Raw genomic sequence first — 19,682 nt, forward strand, 5'->3', positions numbered from 1 at the left:
GTCTCTTCATTCATTTTATTTTTATTTTTTAAGACAGGATCTCAGTAACAGCAAGTTGGCCTCACATAGTCCACATACAGCCAAGGATGACTGTGAACTGATGCTTTTGTTTCCCAACTGCTGGAATGCCAAGTGCTTTCCAAGCCCGGTCTTCCTCCCTCCCTCTAATCCTTGCCTCTGGATGATGGCATGAGCCTTGGAGTTCTTCCAGAGTCTGAAATGGGGAGGGATCCCGCGTACTGCCAGCTAAGAGATCACATGAAACCTGAGAGCTAAAAAGGAAACCATGTTTCAGTGTTTGGGCTGCAACAGTGGCCTGTTCTCCACTTAATTATGACTCTCACTTGTGGGAGGAAGGCAAGACCGCTTGACTTGGGTTTGGGGAGAGTGGATCCAGACAGCTGAGCACTCCCCAGAAGTGATACCGCAGTCACACCATCATCAAAGCAGGAGACAGAAGTGTGTCTCTCCTGAATATTCCCCCAGCCCTAAACGCCCCTCTCCCTCAGAATCTGTCTGTGCCTGCCTCCTGCTGATGAAGAGCAGGGACACCCTGTGTTGATCCTCCTACTGGACAGCTCAACCTTGCAGCAGCCTCGCTGCGCTAGCCTAAAATGCGCCTGCGGCCCTTACCTGTGTTCAACAGCTTATCTCCACATCGCTCACACCTGGACAACAAAAAGGCCGACCCTAAAACACGGCCAGTGCAACAGACAGCTTCTCATTATGCCTAATTTGAATCTAAATAGCCACACCTGTCTGGGCTAAGTACCTGACAGCCTTGCGTCTCCCCGAGCCGCTTTGCACCTACACGGTCACCGCCCGGGCCAACTGGAGGACTCCCGGGGGAATCGCGTCTGGGGAACCACAAGAATCATTCTCGGAGTAAGAGAACCCACAGCCGAGGTGCCGCCGGCGTCCCTGGGAAAGCGACGGTCCCGCCTCCAAGGCCGTCCTCCGAGCCGTAACGAGTGCAGAGCGCTGGCTGAGGACGCGCAGCCTCCCCGGGTGTCCGGCCTCGCGCTCCGCTCCGGCGCACAGGCCCGGGGCCGTACACAGCGCCCCCGGCGGCGGCCGAGCCCAGCCCGAGCGGGGCGGCGCACGGCGCGGGGCCGGGCCGGGCGGCTCCCGGCGCGACTTCCTGTTGTGCCCGCGCCCCGCCGCCGCCGCCGCCGCCGCCGCCGCCGCCACCACCACCACCGCCACCACCACCACCGCCGCCGCCGCCGCCCGGGGTCCGTCGCCCACTACCCGCGGCCTGCAGCGGCCGCCGCCCATGGATTTCACTTAGCGCCGGTGGCCATGGCGGCACAGTGCTGCTGCCGCAAGGCGCCCGGTGCCGAAGCCGCGCCCGCTCGCCCGCCGCCCGAGCCGCCGCCCGCCCTGGACGTGGCCTCGGCCTCCAGCGCGCAGCTCTTCCGCCTCCGCCACCTGCAGCTGGGCCTGGAGCTGCGGCCTGAGGCGCGCGAGCTGGCCGGCTGCCTGGTGCTGGAGCTGTGCGCGCTGCGGCCCGCGCCCCGCGCGCTCGTGCTCGACGCGCACCCGGCCCTGCGCCTGCACTCGGTCTCGTTCCGCCGCGCCCCTGCCGCCTCCGAGTCGCCCTGCACCTTCGCCTTCCCTGTCCCCGGCTTGGGGCCCCCGCTGCCCGCCTTCTCCGATGCGCCTGGCGCCGAGTCCGCCGGCTGCCCTCTGGCCTTCAGGTTGGACCCGTTCACCGACTATGGCTCCTCGCTGACCGTCACACTGCCTCCCGAGCTGCAGGCGCACCAGCCCTTCCAGGTCATCCTGCGCTACACCTCGACCGATGCCCCCGCAGTGAGTCCCGCCCGGGTGGGCGCCAGGTCTGTGGGTGGTCAGGGGGCTCTGCGGGCTTTACTGCTGGGTCAGGTGATGTTAATCTGGGACATCTACAGAGAGCGAGGAGGAGCCTGGCCCAAGAGTCCTCCCCAGGTGCCCACGGTAATACCCAGATGTTGCCTGCCAAGTTCTTGGGACCTTTGAGTGGAGCCCCAGGCCCAGGCCTGGTGGACAGTGGAGATACTCAATAGCATGTTTCTTATCTGGGGGAGACTTCCCGTCAGAGGTTATGCCCCTATCTGGGTACAAGAGCAGCTTCTGGTGCCCCCACCCCCACCCCCTGCTAAGCCAGCTGTGAGAGTCCAGCACTGAGGGATGTTCTGGGAGTGCCTGATACAGAAGGGCCAACCTATGACCTGGGTCTTCAAATGGCTTGAGAACACCCGGGTCTGTTCTCGGGAGGTGGAATGAGAGGCAGTGGGTGGCAGAGAGGCCTTCCTTGTAGCCTGTGATGCCTGGGCTTTGGGCTCCCTGAGCTGGATTGTGACATGCTGGGGCAGGTGTGCCCCACCTCCCAGTAGACACACAGGGCTCTGCCAAGGCTTTCTATACAGGCGCCCACCATCCCACAGGCCCTGATGGAAAGGGCTAGCGCTGTGGCAGCACAGCCCAATGGGTTTGCAGAACGGAGCAGGACCTTTGACTCCAGCAGTGTGATGCCTCCCTCCAGCTCCCCAGGTGGTAGAGTGCTCATGTGACATCTACCATGGATACATAGCACACAGACAACTCTGCAGGGCCCTCGGAAAGGCCATCTGCCACTGCCTGGGGATCCACAAAGGAGCAAGGTGACTTCTGGGCAGGAAAGGACCAGATGGGATTTACATCTGTGGGCTTCCTGCACCCTCCTCGGGAGTCTTGATTGGGGCTTGCTGCCTCTTCCCAGAGTCCCTGCTATGTGCTGGCAAATTGTCTACAGGCCTCAGCCCTCTGCCTGCTGGGCAGAGCCTCTGCAGGTATTAGATCTGCTTCCCAGCATGCCAGGTGAAAACTGAGGGACGAGCCTTCTGCCGGCTTCTACCAGTGAATATGCACTGTGTGTGCTTGTTCTGCCCATTGACAGCCGAGTGGTGGGAATAGAGTCCTCACTGGGCTGCAAGAGACAAGGCCAGTGGACAGGGGTGGCCTCATGTATGCGGCTGTTGTGGCTCCAGACAGGGAAGAGCTGCATGGTCCTCATGGACTGGATGGCTCCAGAGCGACAAAGTTGGCTCACACCCGTGGAAGCAGATTGGTCCCTAACCTCAGGCACCTACTGTTGGTTGCACTGCAGCACAGGCTTACATCCCTGCCTGCCCTGTGCCTAGTGAGGATGCAGCAGGAGCCATCTAGGTTCCCCAGGAAGCCCTGACAGCAGACCTCAACTCCAGGGGCGGCGGATGGGAGGTGCTGCGGATTCTAGGGCTCCTCTGCTCCCCAGCCTTTCATCCCTACCCCAGCAAGAACTGCTTTTTTCCTGCCCTATAGTATCTGAAGTTGGTTGGCCCATTCCTTATCTATTATCAGCTGCTGTGCCCTGGAGGCTCCAACCTCTGGGGTGGGGCCCAATCCAGCTCATCCCTCTTAGGTAGTACCTATCCTTGCTGTCTGAAAAAGGCAGCCTACCCACTGGAGCCAAGACACGGGTGTGGAACCATAGGGTAGGAGGTAGGCAGAGCCTGGGGGTTCAATGGATGAGGAGGGGGAAGTGCTGCCCCTGAAGCATAGCTGGTGTAAGAGAAGGTAGATACTGAAGAGCATGTGGAAGTCTGTCCTCCAAAAGTGGATCAGGAACCCACTGGCAACAGGACCCACTGCAGGGACAATCTCCTATTCAGGTCCCTGGGTCCCAGGCCTCTGGAGGCTACATTTTAGAACAAGCTCCCCAGCAGAAAAGAAAGACACATCCGCAGACTTGCTGTGGGGAGAAGACAGTGATGGGCCAGTCAAAAAGACTTTGGAAAGAGGCCTAACCAGGTCCACAGGGCAAGCAGCCCCCTCAAATCTGTGACCTATTGGCAGGCAGCTCCTGGGTGTGGAGTATGTGGGGCGGGCATCTGTCTCTAGATCTGTGGGGGCAGGAATCTCTTCCAGGTCTGGGGTCTGTGAATTAGGCATACCCCAGGTCTGTGGAGCAAGGCATTACTCCCCAGGTCTTGGGACTTTGGGAAAGGCACATCTAGGGTCTATATGAAGACAGCACCCCAGATCCTAGGGTCTAGAGCATAGTTTCCACTGCCCCCAGTCTGGGGTCTGTGGGCAAGCATATACCTCCTTCCCCAGCTCTGGAGCCCGTAGGCAGGCAGTGCTCCAGTTGTGGGGTCTCTGGACACAGGCATTCACACACAGCTCTGGGCTCTGAAAGCAGGCATTTCTCTCTGGGTCTGGGATCTCTTGGATGGATGGCGCGCGCGCGTGCGCGCGCACACACACACACACACACACACACAAGGTCTGGGGTCTGTGGAGCAGGCAAGATCTGTGGACGAAGCAGCCTCACCACCATCCCTCACCTGGGGTCTGGGAGGTGTCGGCCCTGCTGACTCTGGACTCTGTTCCCCATGATGACAGTCAGTCTTGACAGCACACTTGTCCACTCATAGAGAAGTGTTGAGGGTGTTTCCTATCTATGATTCCTGAGAGGACCCATATGCCCTTGATCACCAAAATGAAAAATTCACTTTGTTTCAACATTCCTGTTGTCCTAGCAGAGGGTAGCGTGGGGGCAGACATTGCTTTGTAGCTGGAGCTCCTTAGTGGGGGCGGGAACCTGGTCTGGACATCTGAAGATTTAGACTGTCTCAACAGTCATGGCTGGGAAGGAGGTTGACTAGGCCAGCGACCTTGGCCCTGAGAGGGCAGGCAGAGGGGACAGCAGTTACTGGGATTGCTCTTGGCTGCGGCACCTCCCTCTAGGCACTGGCCTCGGAGACCCTCCCTTTAACTGTTCCATCATCCCAGAGCTGCACATCTAGCCTCCACTCTAGCCCTACAGGTTGGCCAGCACTGGGGCCAACTCCCTCTGTGCCAATGTAAGGAAGAACTCATTTCCCATGCTTCCCTGTTCCTACGATCAGATTAGCTATCAGCCTATGGGAGTTTGAACCCATGTGTTCTGACCATCCCTCAGTTTCCCTTTGGAAGTTCAGCTAATACCACGGTGGGAGTTTTCCTCTTTTCCCCGGGGCAGTGCTGGGAGATGTCGTGGGCCAGCTCCAGACATGTGGCCTCCTGTCTGGAACAAGGACGGTTGGTGTCTGGCATGCACAAACTGGATTGACAGTTCCTGCCGGGGGAGGGGAGCGAGTGTACCAGGTGTGCAGGCTGAAGACTGCAGGGGCAGCCGCGGGCCTGTAACAAAAACAGCGAGGGCCCTTCCCAGCTCCCTTTGACTCCAGGCCCCAGACCTAGAGCTCTGGACCGGGTGACAGCGTCTGCTTACGTTTCATCTTGCCCACAGATCTGGTGGCTGGACCCAGAGCTGACCTATGGCAATGCCAAGCCTTTCGTCTTTACCCAGGGCCATTCTGTGTGCAACCGCTCCTTCTTCCCATGCTTCGACACGCCCGCCGTCAAGAGCACCTACTCAGCCGTCGTCAAGGTCAGGGTCATGGCGGGGGCTGTTTCTGCCCCCTTTGGGTACTGTAAGAGGCCAGTGCATACAGCAAGCAGATGAGTTCCTGCCCACCTCCTTGGACTCTTCCTGCCTGCCTAGACTAGGTTCCCAGCTGCTAAAGGTCATTGTCTTAGTGGGACAGTCATGCAGAGAAGCCAAAGACAGGCCTCAGGGAGGCCGGGAGCAGGGACCAGGGTGCAGCACCACCGATGAGGACACACTTGACAGTTGGGTTCCAGGACCTCTAAATCCACAGGAACCTGATGGGGTTTCTTGAGTTATAGCCAAAGCATAGTTTGCAGCCTCCAACTGGAGCAGATTTGGGGTTCCAGTGTGTGGTCCTCTGAAGAGGACATAGTTCCTTGACCCAACCTGTGAGGCTATCTGATAAGGATTTGAGGGCTTCCTCATGGACATGGAGTTCCCCAACCTGGGTTGTGGTGGTCCGTCCTGGGGGTATGGAGGGCTCCCTGATAGGGCCGTAAGGTTCCCTGTCCCAGATAAGGGGTCCTCTGACCTGAGTTGTGGAGTCTCCTATTGGGGATGTGTTACCCCTCAGAAGTCTGGTTCCCTTTCCTGGGAGGTGTCCTGTAGGCTCCCAATCCTCAGCCTAGCCCATTGCAGGCCCCATTAGGGGTACAGGTGCTAATGAGTGCGACGCGGAGCGTGTACATGGAGGAGGAGGGCGTCTACCACTTCCACATGGAGCACCCTGTACCTGCCTACCTCGTGGCCCTTGTGGCCGGAGACCTCAAGCCAGCAGACATTGGGCCCAGGTATGGCACCCTCTGCACCCTGCTGTACTGTTCTAGGCAGCTGGGACTCTGGAAGAGCCCAGAGCCCATGCACATGACTACCATGCCCCTTCCTTCACCCGCTGCTTCCAAACATACAACTAACGGATCCATCCAGTGCCTTGCCTAGCAGTCTGTCGTCACCCCCAGGGCTACCACACAACCAGCTGTACCCTCCCGTCCTTACCTGTTCCTTCAGTTCATTGACAAAAGGATCTGAATAGACCTTGGGTTTATTATGCAGTTCCCTCCCTGTTATGGGAAGGGCCACATCCAGGGACCAGGGCTAGACAAGGCATAGGGGGATCCAGTGGGGTAGGTAAGGTCCAGGCTTTTCAGCCTCAGCCCACCTTCTCTGCCTTGTGACAGGAGCCGTGTGTGGGCTGAGCCATGCCTCCTGCCCACAGCTACCAGCAAGTTGTCGGGCGTTGTGGAACAGTGGCTGAGTGCCGCAGAGCGATTATACGGGCCGTACATGTGGGGCAGGTATGTCCTGTCCCCTGGTTTTCCTGCTGGCTTCACTTTTTCCCCTTAGAGAAGGAAGTCGGGCTAGACTGGGAGCTCTGTGTCTGAGCCTGGGCTCCCCGTCCTCTGTCTCCTGGGAAGGAAGTGCTACTGCGGGGCCATCCCAGGCGGAAAGTTTAGTTGTGGGCTTGGTGAGTCTTGGTCAGAGCCCTTCCATTCCTCACCCTGCACCCATGGGCACAGATATGACATCGTTTTCCTGCCGCCCTCCTTCCCCATCGTGGCCATGGAGAATCCGTGCCTCACCTTTATCATCTCCTCCATCCTCGAGAGTGATGAGTTCCTGGTGATTGATGTCATCCACGAGGTGGCCCACAGCTGGTTCGGCAATGCTGTCACCAACGCCACTTGGGAGGAGATGTGGCTGAGTGAGGGCCTGGCTACCTATGCACAGCGCCGCATCACCACAGAGACCTATGGTATTGTCTGGGGCAGCCATGGCAAGGGTGGAGTAGCCTTGGGCCTGCTTAGGCACCAATTACAAGGGGCGCAGAGCCCTGCCTAGCCTCCGGCTTGACAGTGTCTATCAGTCTCTGGGGTGGGCGGTGGGTAGAGAGCGAAAACCCTGCTGTAGATGCTCCAGCTCCCCTGACTTCCACCTTTTCTCTGCTCTGGCTTCACTCAGGGGCTGCCTTCACCTGCCTAGAGACAGCCTTCCGCCTGGACGCCCTGCATAGGCAGATGCGGCTTCTTGGGGAGGATAGTCCAGTTAGCAAGTTGCAGGTCAAGCTAGAACCAGGTACTCTCTACTCCAGGCTCACTCCTGGGAACCCATGCATACCATCCCCAGGCCCTCCTTTCCTGCTCTTCACTTGCCCTGCTGGGGCTCCTCTACCTCACCATGCCGAAATTCCTTCCAAGGCCAGCCTGGGTGTCCTTAGCCCCAGGGAAAACTTCTCAGGTGCCCTTGGCTTGCCACAACCCTGTAGGGTCTGAGCACTGGTTGCCATGGGGCAGAGCAAGCTCCATCACTGTATACCCAGGGTATTGGTACTTGTATGAGGGACTGTGTGTGCACGTAACCACTCCTCAGTTCTAGACTACTGCCCCAGCCCCACCCTGCAGAACACAGGTGTCAGGTGGCATCCCAGACAAGGTATGTTTCTCTGCAGGAGTGAATCCCAGCCACCTGATGAACCTGTTCACCTATGAGAAGGGCTACTGCTTCGTATACTACCTGTCCCAGCTCTGTGGAGATCCCCAGCACTTTGACGACTTTCTTCGGGTAAGCACATAGGCCCTACCACCTCCTGTCCAAAACTTCTGCCAGCCGGCAGACTTGGCCCTTCTCTGGGAAGAAGGGGCATGGGGACTGGATTGGGACCTGGCCTTCTGAGGCACTGTCCCCACCTTCTCCTACCCTTTCAGCAGGGCCTGTGGGCCACCTGGACTGTGATGCACATCTTTAGAAGATGTCCCAGTGTGCCAGCCCTGCTCTGCCAGAGCTAAACACCCCCAGCCTTCCATACCTGCTAAGGCCATGCCCCCCATCTCACAGGCCTACGTGGAGAAATACAAATTCACCAGTGTGGTGGCCCAGGACCTGCTGGATTCCTTCTTGAGCTTCTTTCCCGAACTGAAGGAGCAGAGCGTGGACTGCCGGGCAGGTGAGGCCAACTACCCTTCTGCAGGCCTAAGGGCCAGGAACAAGATGGCAGCCATGACTGGAGGAAAGCATGTCAACCCCTACCACACAGTGTAGGCTCTAGCTCGGGATGCCCCGAGAGTAAAGAGGAGTCTGTACCTCCTAGTCTAAAGGACCATGGCAAGGAGAAGGGGACAGAGACATCCTGGAAGAGGTGACCCCTAGGCTAAGCAGGCCAAGCTAAGCAAGCCAGTAGGAGAAGGCCATGGAAAGAGAATGCCAAGTTCCTAGAGGAAGATCAGCAAGGTGGTGGGATTGGCCCTGGGACTAGCTGACCCTGCTAAGGCATAGTAGGGGTCTCCTAGGGACCTGATAGCTTGAGGACCAAGGGAGACACTGGAGGAGCTGGGTATCCAAAAAGTTTGTTAGAGGATTTCAAGGTTTAGGAATGGTGAATCTAAGTTTGGAAGGTATATAAGTACACTGTGGGATTGGGTAAGGGTCCTCAGAGTCCATGTGCTACTGAACAGTACAGTGCAGAGCCTGCTTGGCCTCAGTGCTGGGTACAGCCATGTAGCAGGTAGAAATCCTCCGGTGACCAAGCCCAGCTTCCCAGCCTCCTGTGTCCTTCTTAGGAGCCCCCTCCAGTGGCTCCGAGGGGAAGGCACAAACTTTGGAGAACTCTCATATTCTTTGAGGGCTTTGGGTCCTAGAAGAAACCGCCTGCCCAGGGACGCCCTCTGGAGTCTCCCCGGCAGGCTGCTCCAGCGGCCCATCCTAGCCCAGGCAGGGACCCCAGGCCTGGTCTTCCCGCAGGACTGGAGTTCGAGCGTTGGCTCAATGCCACAGGCCCACCACTGGCTGAACCAGACCTGTCTCAGGGGTCCAGCCTAACCCGGCCTGTAGAGACCCTCTTCCAGCTGTGGACTGCAGAACCCCTGGAGCAAGCAGCAGCTTCAGCCAGTGCCATTGACATCTCCAAGTGGAGGACCTTCCAGACAGCGCTCTTCCTGGACCGGCTGCTAGATGGATCCCCGTTGCCCCAGGGTGGGTCCCACAGTCAATAGGGTAGCCTGGGAAAGGGATGTGTGGCTCCACCCTAGCCCTGACCTGCCCACTGCCCCACAGAGGTGGTGATGAGCCTGTCCAAATGCTACTCATCCCTGCTGGACTCCATGAATGCTGAGATCCGCATCCGCTGGCTGCAGATCGTCGTCCGCAATGACTACTATCCTGATCTCCACAGGGTCCGCCGCTTCCTGGAGAGCCAGGTGCAGCTGCATGCCTGGGGCATGAAGCGGGGAGGGGGGCAGCCTCTCCTCAGGGCCCCATTGCACCCCATCAGATCTCCACTCGGGCAGGCCAGGCATGTTCTGGAGAGGGGACTGGAAGCCATCACCCAAAGTGAGAGTAGACAGAGAGGTCACAACAGAGGTGAGGTACGAGAGGAATGCAAAACTAGTTCAGAGCGGCCTGAACTCCACCACAGGGAAAAGTTGGGTCCCAGAGTCCAGGGCTCTCCACTGGCATCAGCCTTGAACTAGCTGGACTTGAGGCCTGCAGGTATCCCCTTCCATGTCTGGGTGCAGGGGCCATCCAAGCTTCTCAGGCAGATGCCAACATCCCCGTTCCTTGCCCAGCCCTTCCAGCCCCAAACTCTCGGAGACAGCCTAGAGGGAGAGATGAGGGTGAGGCGAGACTGGTGAGGGCGTTGTAGCGTGTGAGTCCAGGCCGAGTCCTCCTGAGCAGCTGGGGCACATCTGGATCTGGATCTGGGTGGTGGAAGGCGCACAGGGAGCCTGCCAGTGTGACCAGGTGCTTTCCACAGATGTCGCGCATGTACACCATCCCACTGTATGAGGACCTCTGCACCGGTGCCCTCAAGTCCTTCGCATTAGAGGTCTTCTACCAGACGCAGGGCCGGCTGCACCCCAACTTGCGCAGGACCATCCAGCAGATCCTGTCCCAGGGGCTAGGCCCCAGTGCTGAGACCAGTGCAGAGACCAGCGCAGAGCTGGGCAGTGCTGAGGCAGACACGAACCCAGACTCGCCAGCCCTGCTGCTCGGGGACGAGGCCCCCAGTAGCACCATCTCTCTCAGGGACGTCAATGTGTCTGCCTAGCCTTGGTGACTGACCCTCGACCTCTCAGACACCACGATTGTGCCTTTTGTGGTCTGGGCCGCCATGACTGCGCCTTGGCTCTGGCCACGAGCTCTGCCCAGGACCATAAGCCCCTCCCATTGGCTCCAAGCCAGGGGCATGGGGAAAGGATCTTGTGTCCATTGAGGCCTATGGACCAGGGCCCACCCTGTCCCTGCTCTCTTGCACTGCAGGCCTCAGGGCTGGCCCATACCCACCATGCCTCCTGTCCCAACACTGACAGCCATGCCTCGCCCTGGAAGCCAGCATCTGCTAAACACTGCCCTGGGGACAGTGACCCCAGCAGTCCCACAGCAACAACCACAATGTGCCTTACACACGCCAGAGGCCCAGGATACGTGGTCCTGGAAGTGTGCTTTCCTGCAGAGCCTGTGTCTGGCCCCTGGGCTAGACTTGTTTGAGGGACAGGACAGAGGGACAAGGACACAGGCATTCTTCCATCAGTGTAGGGGCAGGGGACAGAAGGAGAGGATAGACCTCTCAAGCAGGCCTCAGTCTCTGCACCTGGAGTCCAGGCCACAGAGGTACAGGGAGTGGCCTGTCCTTGTGGCTACCTGGGTACCATTGGTGCTCTCCGTGCCCGCCTGCTGGGAGAGGCACTAGGCTGTGGGCTTCAGCCTGGGACCACTGCAGCGGGAATCATGGTGACTGTCCCATTAAATCTCCACTCTGCAGACCTGACCTCCCTTCCTGTTTATCACTACCCTGCCCTTTGCACCTACCCAGCTCCCAGGGGTAGGGCTTGAAGAGATGAGAGCTGGTCATAGCCTGTCCCCATAGACAAACATCAAGAAAGAGGTGGGGACCTACCTTAGAGACCGAGATGGGGAGCAGCAGGTGGCCCCTTGTTCTTCTCAGCTCCTCGCTCAGATCTTGGCTGAGGATGACTTCTTCAGGACCCTAAAGAGGATGTTTGACACCCTCATGCTGGACTTCACCTCTGTGACCCTGACCGTGTACACCTCTGCCTCATAGCATTGGGGCACCCAGACCTCCACAACCAAAGTGCAAGGGAGGTGTGAGTGACGGGGATTAAGTGGGAATGCTGAGACTGAACTCTAGCGCGGCAAGCTGCGGCGTTAGAGATCTACTGACAAAGGGCAGCTCCGTGTTCACAGGGTGTCAAGTGGAGTCACTCATGGCTTCTCAAAGACAAGCTGGTGACCGGGCCACAGCTGGAGACTCTGGCAGTGTGCTGTGGCATGTCTTTTGTCCCAGCCCACTGCCAGACCCCGTCACAGCCAACTCCATACATGGTCCCAGGAAAAGATGAAATTAATGATAGTGCCTCCACCCACTATCCAGTGACCCCCAGTCACAAAATGTCCCATTCACCTTCCTTCCTTTTCAGGGATCCCCTTAGCAGAGGCAGGCAGCGTCCTCTAGTCATACACCCCAAATGAGTCCAGGAGTTAGGGCCGCCTCTCCTTTGGCAGTTCGTGTGCACGGTGCCTGCCACGGCACTGCCTGACTCTCTCCGTCACAACCAGCAGGGGGCGCAGGGGACAACCGCAGTGATGTGCCTCCTCACAGAAGAGGTGTTAACTGTTCTCCCTGCGGAAACAAAGAACAATTTGCTGTGGCTCTTGGTTTCAGGCCTTAGTGGCCGGGAAGGCATGGTGGCAGGAGAAGCTTGTCAGTGGCAGCAGGGGCTTGTTGAGATTCCTCAGTACGACATAGCAAATCGAACTGGAAGGCCAGCCCCTGGGGACCTATTTCCACCAGCCAAGCCCTAGCTCCTCAAGGTTCCAGAGCCTCCGAAATAGCGCTATAAACTGATGGCCAGGGGTTCCAGAGCTGAGCCTGGACTGGCGGGCAGGGGGCACTTTCAGATTTAAAACATAATGGGGGGGGGTGCAGGGGCTGTCCTCTGATCTTAAGCCCCATCAGGTAGCATAGCCAAGAGTCCTGGGCACCCCACTCAGCTTTGCTCTCTCTGGCCCAGGTGCCACCATCCGGAGGGGGCACGCCTGAAGGTGTTCACACAGCCCTCTTTAATGGCAGAATTGCTTTCAACTTGTTCCCGCTAAGACTGCCTTCAAGTCTGTCACCACAGACCCAGCTAGGCTTCTCATTTCTAGGATTCCAGCTCTAGGTGCCCTGCTCCCCCCCCCCCCCCCCCCCACCCCGGTATTTCCACAAGTGTCCTCCAGACACTCCTTCGATCTGTACAAATCAGAAATGGCTCCCCACAGTTACAACCATGGAAGGGTGCCCACCTAGAATGCCATCCTCGATGTCAATCTGCCATGGCTCTGTATGCCATTAGAGGTACAGAGGAGCATGCTTTCAACCACTTCCTCGAATTCCTGGTCTTCATCTGTGCCCTTTCTCCAGCTGGCGAAGCTGGACTGCCTTAGAGTGTCTTCCCTGGAATATCTTGCTGGGCAGCCTGCAGCTGTCACTCACAGCCAGTGTTTCCAGCTTCCTCCACTGTGCCCACCTCACTCTTCACACACTAGCTGCCTTGTGAGTCATCCCATGGCAAACAACATTTCAATCCCAATGTTTGCACCCATCCACAGCCTACCCCAGTCAATACCACATGCCCCATGTCCTGTTAGCCAGCATCCCTCCTCCAAGAGGGCTTCTTCATAAAAGACTAACTTATGGCCCGGCGATGGTGGTGCACGCCTGTAATCCCAGCACTCGGAAGGCAGAGGCAGGTGGATCTTTGTGAGTTCGAGGCCAGCCTGGGCTACAGAGCTAGTCCAGGACAGGCTCCAAAAGCAACAGAGAAACCCTGTCTCAAAAAACAAAAAAACAAACAAACAAAAAAAAAACAACTTATACCCCAACCACAGATAATGGTAAGAGCTACACAGGGATGGTGGGGGTATGTTGTCTCTTTCTCCCTCTGGGGCTACCCAGGGACCTGTGCTGATGGAGATTTTATGTGTTTCCAGGCAATGTGCCAGGGATTAAAAGCCATAGAAGGGGTGATGTCTCATTTGTACTCCCATAGCCCACCCTGGCCTATGCATTATTTAGCAGGTAGTACCATTTAAGGAGCTGGGGTTGAAAGGTTGGGATATCTACATTTCAAGAGTGTGGTGTCAATGAAGCTGTGGGTAAGGATTTAAAAAAAAAAAAAAAAAATGGACCAGGGCCTGGAGAAATGGCTTAGTGGTTAAGAGCACAGACTTGTTTTTCCTGAGGACCCAGGTTCCATTCCCAACACTCAACATAGCTACTTGCAACTGTAATTCCAGTTCTGTGAGCTCCGACACCCTCTTCTGACCGCTCTGGGTACCAGGCTCACATATGGTGCACAGATGTTTATGTAAATCAAACACCCATACACGTAAAATAAATTTTAAAAACATTTTAGAGGCCAGGCTTCTGATGGAAGTGACTGGAATCCACAGAGACCTGAAGCCTGCCTGAGGCAGTGGTATGAGGAGATGGTGGGTCTTCATGTAGTCCCTGTGTTACCTAGAGCCTTTACTCGGGTCCTTTGGGCCCAGATAAAGTTTTCTGAGACCCTTTTTCAGGCCATGTCCTGTGCAGTCTGGAACGTCCATGAGCGCTCTCCTTCACAGAGACTTGGAAAGTTTTCTGGGGAACTTCTGGCATAGAGACAAGGAACAACTGAGGTCACCCAATGGTTAGTGCCAACAGTGCACAGGACAACATGGAACAAATCAAGTTTGCACTTGAGACACAGCTGGGGAACCCTGGCAGAGAACTTCAGAACACACGGCTCAGATACAAACAGGAGAGGATGTGAAATAGACTACACAGATAGGAATAAGCCCTGGGAAACAGCGACAGTGCTAACAGATGCCAGAGGCCTTGGGAAACACTGGGGTGGTGATGGTGTTTTCATAGTGTATATATTGTACTCACTTAGTACTTTCTCATGCCCCACTTCACCACTAAACAAATTTCCTCCAATCCCCTTCTTCACCCACTCCCTCCTTCCTTCCTTTCTTTATTCTACATATTAGAGAAAACAAGTTTTCTGAGTCTGGCTTCTTTTTATTCTATGCATGTGAGTGTTTGCCTCTGTGTACACAGGTCATCTGCAAGAGTAGCCAGTGTTCTTAACCATTGAACCATCTCTCCAGCAAACCCCAGCTTTTTTCTGTTAACATGATAATCTCTAGTTTTAGCAAATTCTCTGCCAAGGACATAGTTTTCATTCTTCCCTGTGGCTGAATAATACTGCACTCTACTTACTTTCCACGTTTCCTTTATCCATTCATCTGTTGATGGACATCTCAACTAATACCATATCTTGACTGTAGTGAACAATGCTACAATAAAAATAGATGCAGAGGTAACTCTGTTGTAGGCTGACTTATATTCCTTCAGATACAAACCCGAGTGGTTTAGCTTGATGGTTATAGTTTTAATTTTTTTTAATTAATTAATTTATTTATTATGTATAGTGTCCTGTTTGTACATGTCCCTGCAGACCACTAGAGGGCACCAGACTTCATTACAGATGGTTGTGAGCCACCATGTGGTTGCTGGGAATTGAACTCAAGACCTTTGGAAGAACAAGCAGTGCTCTTAACCACTGAGCCATCTCTCCAGCCCCAGTTTTAATTTTTTTTTTAAAGAATTTCCATATTGATTTCTATGGTAGCTGCACTAGTTTACATTACCTCTAGCAATTTTTTGTTTGTTTTGTTGATTATATTAATTATTCTGGCTGATAAAATCTCAATGTATTTGTGTGTGTGTGTGTGTGTGTGTGTGTGTGTGTGTGTGTTTTAGATAGCTACATATGTCAATATAGTTTTAAATTTGAATTTCCCTGATGGCTAAGGTGTTGAGATTTTTCATGTATTTATTGGTCATTTGCATTTTTTATTATATGTATTCATTTGTTGTGTGTGCGGATTCACTCGTGGCATTGGTGTGCATGTGGAGGTCAGAATAATCTATGGGAATAAGCTCCCTCCTCCTTCTGTCTGGGTTCCACAGATGGAACTCCTTTTTCAGAATAGATGGAAAGCACCTTTACCTGCCAAGCCATCTCCCCGGCTCTTGTATTTACCCCTCTGAGAACTGCCTGTTGAATTCACTTGCTCATTTAGTGATTGATTTGTGTGGGGTGGGGTTTTTGGTGTCTATTTCATTGGGTTCTTTATAGATGTTAGATATTAGTCTCCTGTCAGATGTACAAGTGAGCAAAGGTTTTTTCTGCTCTAGGCTGTCTCTTTACTTTCTTTTGCTACACAGGAGCTTTTTAATTTTGTGCAATCCATCTTTCATTCTTGTCATTTCATGGGCTATTGGAGTCTTCCAGAAAGTTTTTGCCTGTGCCTAGATTTTGAAGGATTTTCTCCAGCAGTATGAAACTTTCAGACTTTGTATTATGGTCTTTGATCCATCTTGAGCTGATTTTTGTTGAAGACAAGACAGTGATCTAATTTCATTTTCTTACACGTGTATGTCCCCTTCCCAGCACATTTGTTAAAGAGGCTGTCTTTTCTAGCATGTGTTTTGAGCACCTTTGTCAAAAATCAGATGTCTGAGCAGGCAAGATGGTTCTGCAGGTCAAAGCGCTTGCCATACAAGCCAGGCAACCTAGGTCCAATCCCTAGAACCCTTCTACATGTAGGAGAGAACCAACTTCACAAAGTTGTCTTCTGACCTTCATATGTATATTTCATGGCATGCATGCACACACACACACACACACACACACACACACACACACACACACACACACACAGAGAGAGAGAGAGAGAGAGAGAGAGAGAGAGAGAGAGAGAGAGAGAGAAACTAAATGGGTTTATTTCTGGGTCCTCCATTCTTTTCTACTGGTCTATGAGTCTGATTTTGTTTTTGCTATGGCTCTGTAGTCCAATTTAAAATCAGTAATACCAATAGCTTTGCTGTTTCTGCTCAGGATCTTTTATGATATCATATGAATTTTAGGATATATTTTCTCTATTTTGTAAAGAATGTCCTTGGAATTTTGATGGAAATTACATTAAATCTTTCAGCCATTTTGGCTATTGGGCCATATAGAAATTTTTTAACTAAAAATTTGTTAGAATATTCACAGTGACGAGACTCATGAGCCAGACTAGCAAGACTAGCATTCCTCAGTGGTGTCTGCTTTGATTCTTATTCCAGTTTCCTGTGCTTGCGTTCCTGTCCTGAATTCTGTGATAGGTAGTATACCAATTGGTTTTTGTCAACTTTGACACAGACCTAGACATATCTGGGAATGACGGAATCTTAATTAAGAATAACCCCTCCATATGATGGGCCTGAAGGCAAGTATGTCGGGTATTGTCTTGATTAAAGATTCATGTCCATATCACTGTGTGAAGTGCCACCCTGGGCAGATGGTCCTAGGCTGTATAAGAAAGCAGACTGAGCAAGCCCTGGGGAGCAAGCCAGTTAGCAGTACTCCTCCATTGCCTCTGCATTAGGTCTTTAGGTTCCTGCCTTCAGTTCCTGCCCTGACTTCCTTCAATGATAAGCTATGATGTGGAAGTGTAAGCAAAGTAAATTCTTTCCTCCCCAAGTTTCTTTTATGGCCATGGTGTTTTGACACAGCAATAGAAACCCTAACTAAGACAGAAATTGGTACCAGAAGTGGGGTATTTCTGTGACAGGTCTGACCATGTGTTTTTGAAAGGCGTGTGGTAGCATTTGAAGTTTGGGCTGGAAAGCCATAGGGAGCAAGCCAGTAGGCAGTACTCTTCCATGGCCTCATTGGAGTGCTCAGAGCTTAATGGCTTTCTGTGGGATCTTGGAAGATAATATTAAGAGTAGTGCAGATGACAGGACCTGGCTTATGGCTTTTCAGAGGGAAGTAAAGACTACCAGGGCAGTTTGAGTAAGTGATGCTTGAATTAAAAATGTGTGTTTCTGGTCAGCTCATGCTAAAGAATTGGCTGTGATTAGCAAGGAACCAGAATGACTAAAAGGAAAACTTTGCTTTTCTGGGGCAATTGGTGCTGGTTAGCTAGAGCTGGGAAATTAACGGTGACTAAGAAGAGACCAGTATCATTGAGGTGAAATCTTGTGAGAGTATTTCCTCAGCACACAGAAGTATGGTCCAGAGGAGGCTGAGGCTGTTGTCTCATGCTGGAAGCTGAACTTGGTAATATGTATAGTCACCCAGGTGATGCTTGTTCTGAAGGCATGAAGGGGTCATGGAAAGCAGCTGAGGCTTGGCATTGTGTGGTAGGGTCAGAGTCCCAGAAGAGAGCCCAGGAGAGGCTATTGGTGAGGGTGCAGCCTAGTTACAGTGACCTCAGCATATTGAAGATACCCAGATACCCGTATCATGGGATGACCACCAGGGACAGCAGCAGCTGTAGAGTGGAGCTGGCTTGAGTCTATGAGACATGCTATATGTGCTATGGATGGCAGAGCCAGAGTGGTGGAGCCCTCAAGTCCTTTAAAGCTCAGAAGCTTATGCCAGAAGTCAGACCCTGAGATTTACACTTTGGTTTTGCTATGATTTGTAACTGTGACCTGGTTCTTCCCCGTGAGAGCAAAAAAAAAAGTTTGCTTTCATTTTTTGATACTTATGGGATCCCCAGTTATGAGACATTGGGTATTTTAGAGAAACTTTGAAATTTTAGGGAGACTATGAATGTTTTAAAGAGATGTTGAATGGAAAGTTTTAAAGCCTATGGAACTTTTAAAGTTATTTGTGTTGTGTATGGTGCTATTAATATTAATACAAGATCTTGGGGATGAACAGAAAAGGGAAGGTTACATCTGACTAGTAATGTGTTTGTGGGCCAAGTTGACAAGGGTCCATTGTCCCGGTTGATTTTTTTTCTTCAGCTTGATTCAAGCTACAGTCATCTTAGAAGAGGGAATCTTAATTAAGAAAAAGCAACTACAGGAGCATAGGAGAGTCCATAGGGGTATTTTCTTGATTGATTGATTGATTGATTGTTGGAAAGCCCAGCTCACTAGGCATGTGGGCCTTTGTTGTATACTTAGCAAGTTGAGGAAGCTAGCGAGAAGCACCCCTGTGGTTTCTGCCTCTGTCCCTGCTCTGCTGGAGTTCCTGCCCTAACTTCCCTCAGGGATAGAAATAGGGTAACCAGATTGTATTCATTTTAAGGATGTGAAGACTTGTTCAGAGAGGTGATGTCCCTTGCCTGAGGGATGACCAGTTGCCTGGATGTGTAAAATGAAGTAAAACATTTCCTCTTTAAGTTGCTTTTGGTCGTGGTGTTTTATCATAGCAATAGAAAACCTAACTAAGACAGCTGGCTGGTTTGCTGCCCTCCCCAAAGCTGCCACTCCCAAGTCATCAACTGCTTTGTCTGAAGTGCAGGTTCTTCATTCATAAAATGGGGGGAAAACTGCATCTGGGGCTCATATGGATCAGAATTTCAACATGTCGACATGGTTTGACCCTTGAAGCCTTAGGATCTGCCCAGGTGGGTCTCTCTTCATTCTCCCCAGGGAAGGTTGTAGGAAAGACAGATAGTGTCTCTGCTCCAATACTGACCAGAGGATGACTCAAGCTGGAAACTGTCTGCCGAGGAAGGGGAGAAGCCCCAAGCTTCCAAGACCTTAGCCCCACTGAATCCTAAATGAGACGGTTCCAGAGAAGAACAATTCATATTTGGCTGCCAGTCACCCTCCACTACTACTCAAGACCCAAGAACCTCACCTCACTACCTATACCCTGAAACAAGCTGGGGGATCTGGGACTCCAGGGTGCTTCTCTAGGCACACTTCAGGTCCACTGAAGAGGGTGCTATGCTCCCATCACCTCTTATAGTTAGAGGGCTCTAGGAAGTACATGGTGGTAGCTGGACCTGTGGCTCAGGACCTGATAACATGGGGAACCCACAAAATCCACACCAGCCTACTACTACTAAGTCTCTTATGGGGCCCAGAGGTCAGGCCTTTCCCAGAGACAGGGCACCAGGCCTGCTCCTCAGCAGATGACCCACATGGGATGCTGGGTGTGAACTGCCAATCCTTCACACGCCTAAAGCATTTCAGATCTACACAAGTAACTGTGTGTGTGCCTAAACCAAGTTCACATTACAATACTTTTACACTGTTCTGTTTCACAAGCTTCCTGAACTGATGGTGTGTTTGTCTTCCAATCCTGCAGGACCTGGCAGGTTCTCTCTGTTGACACCCCAACCTCTAACATTTGCTGGCCTGAGCTTGTGGTGTCCAGGCCAGTCTGGATTTGTGATCCTTTTGATT

At 53.3% G+C, this 19,682-nt stretch overlaps 1 protein-coding gene across 3 annotated transcripts; it reads left to right on the forward strand.

Annotated features, from left to right (window-relative positions):
• Positions 1-960: 960 nt before the first annotated feature.
• On the forward strand, positions 961-11,203 carry Rnpepl1 (arginyl aminopeptidase like 1). Of its 3 annotated transcripts, none has more exons than XM_036173315.1 (11): positions 961-1,815; positions 5,297-5,437; positions 6,077-6,228; positions 6,616-6,732; positions 6,955-7,190; positions 7,397-7,510; positions 7,884-7,996; positions 8,270-8,378; positions 9,173-9,403; positions 9,485-9,627; positions 10,185-11,203. In XM_036173315.1, exons 1-11 carry the CDS (start codon positions 1,303-1,305, stop codon positions 10,476-10,478), a joined length of 2,163 nt encoding a protein of 720 aa, XP_036029208.1. In that variant the 5' UTR covers positions 961-1,302; the 3' UTR covers positions 10,479-11,203. The 3 variants fall into 3 exon arrangements, with proteins under 3 accessions (XP_036029208.1, XP_036029209.1, XP_036029210.1); XM_036173316.1 differs by having other exon boundaries at positions 1,209-1,815; positions 5,357-5,437; positions 10,185-11,198; XM_036173317.1 differs by lacking the exon at positions 7,397-7,510 and having other exon boundaries at positions 1,209-1,815; positions 10,185-11,198.
• The last annotated feature ends 8,479 nt before the right edge of the window (positions 11,204-19,682 follow it).

Source organism: Onychomys torridus, chromosome 23 (genome assembly GCF_903995425.1).
Source record: "Onychomys torridus chromosome 23, mOncTor1.1, whole genome shotgun sequence".
In the NCBI taxonomy this organism is placed as follows: domain Eukaryota; kingdom Metazoa; phylum Chordata; class Mammalia; order Rodentia; family Cricetidae; genus Onychomys; species Onychomys torridus.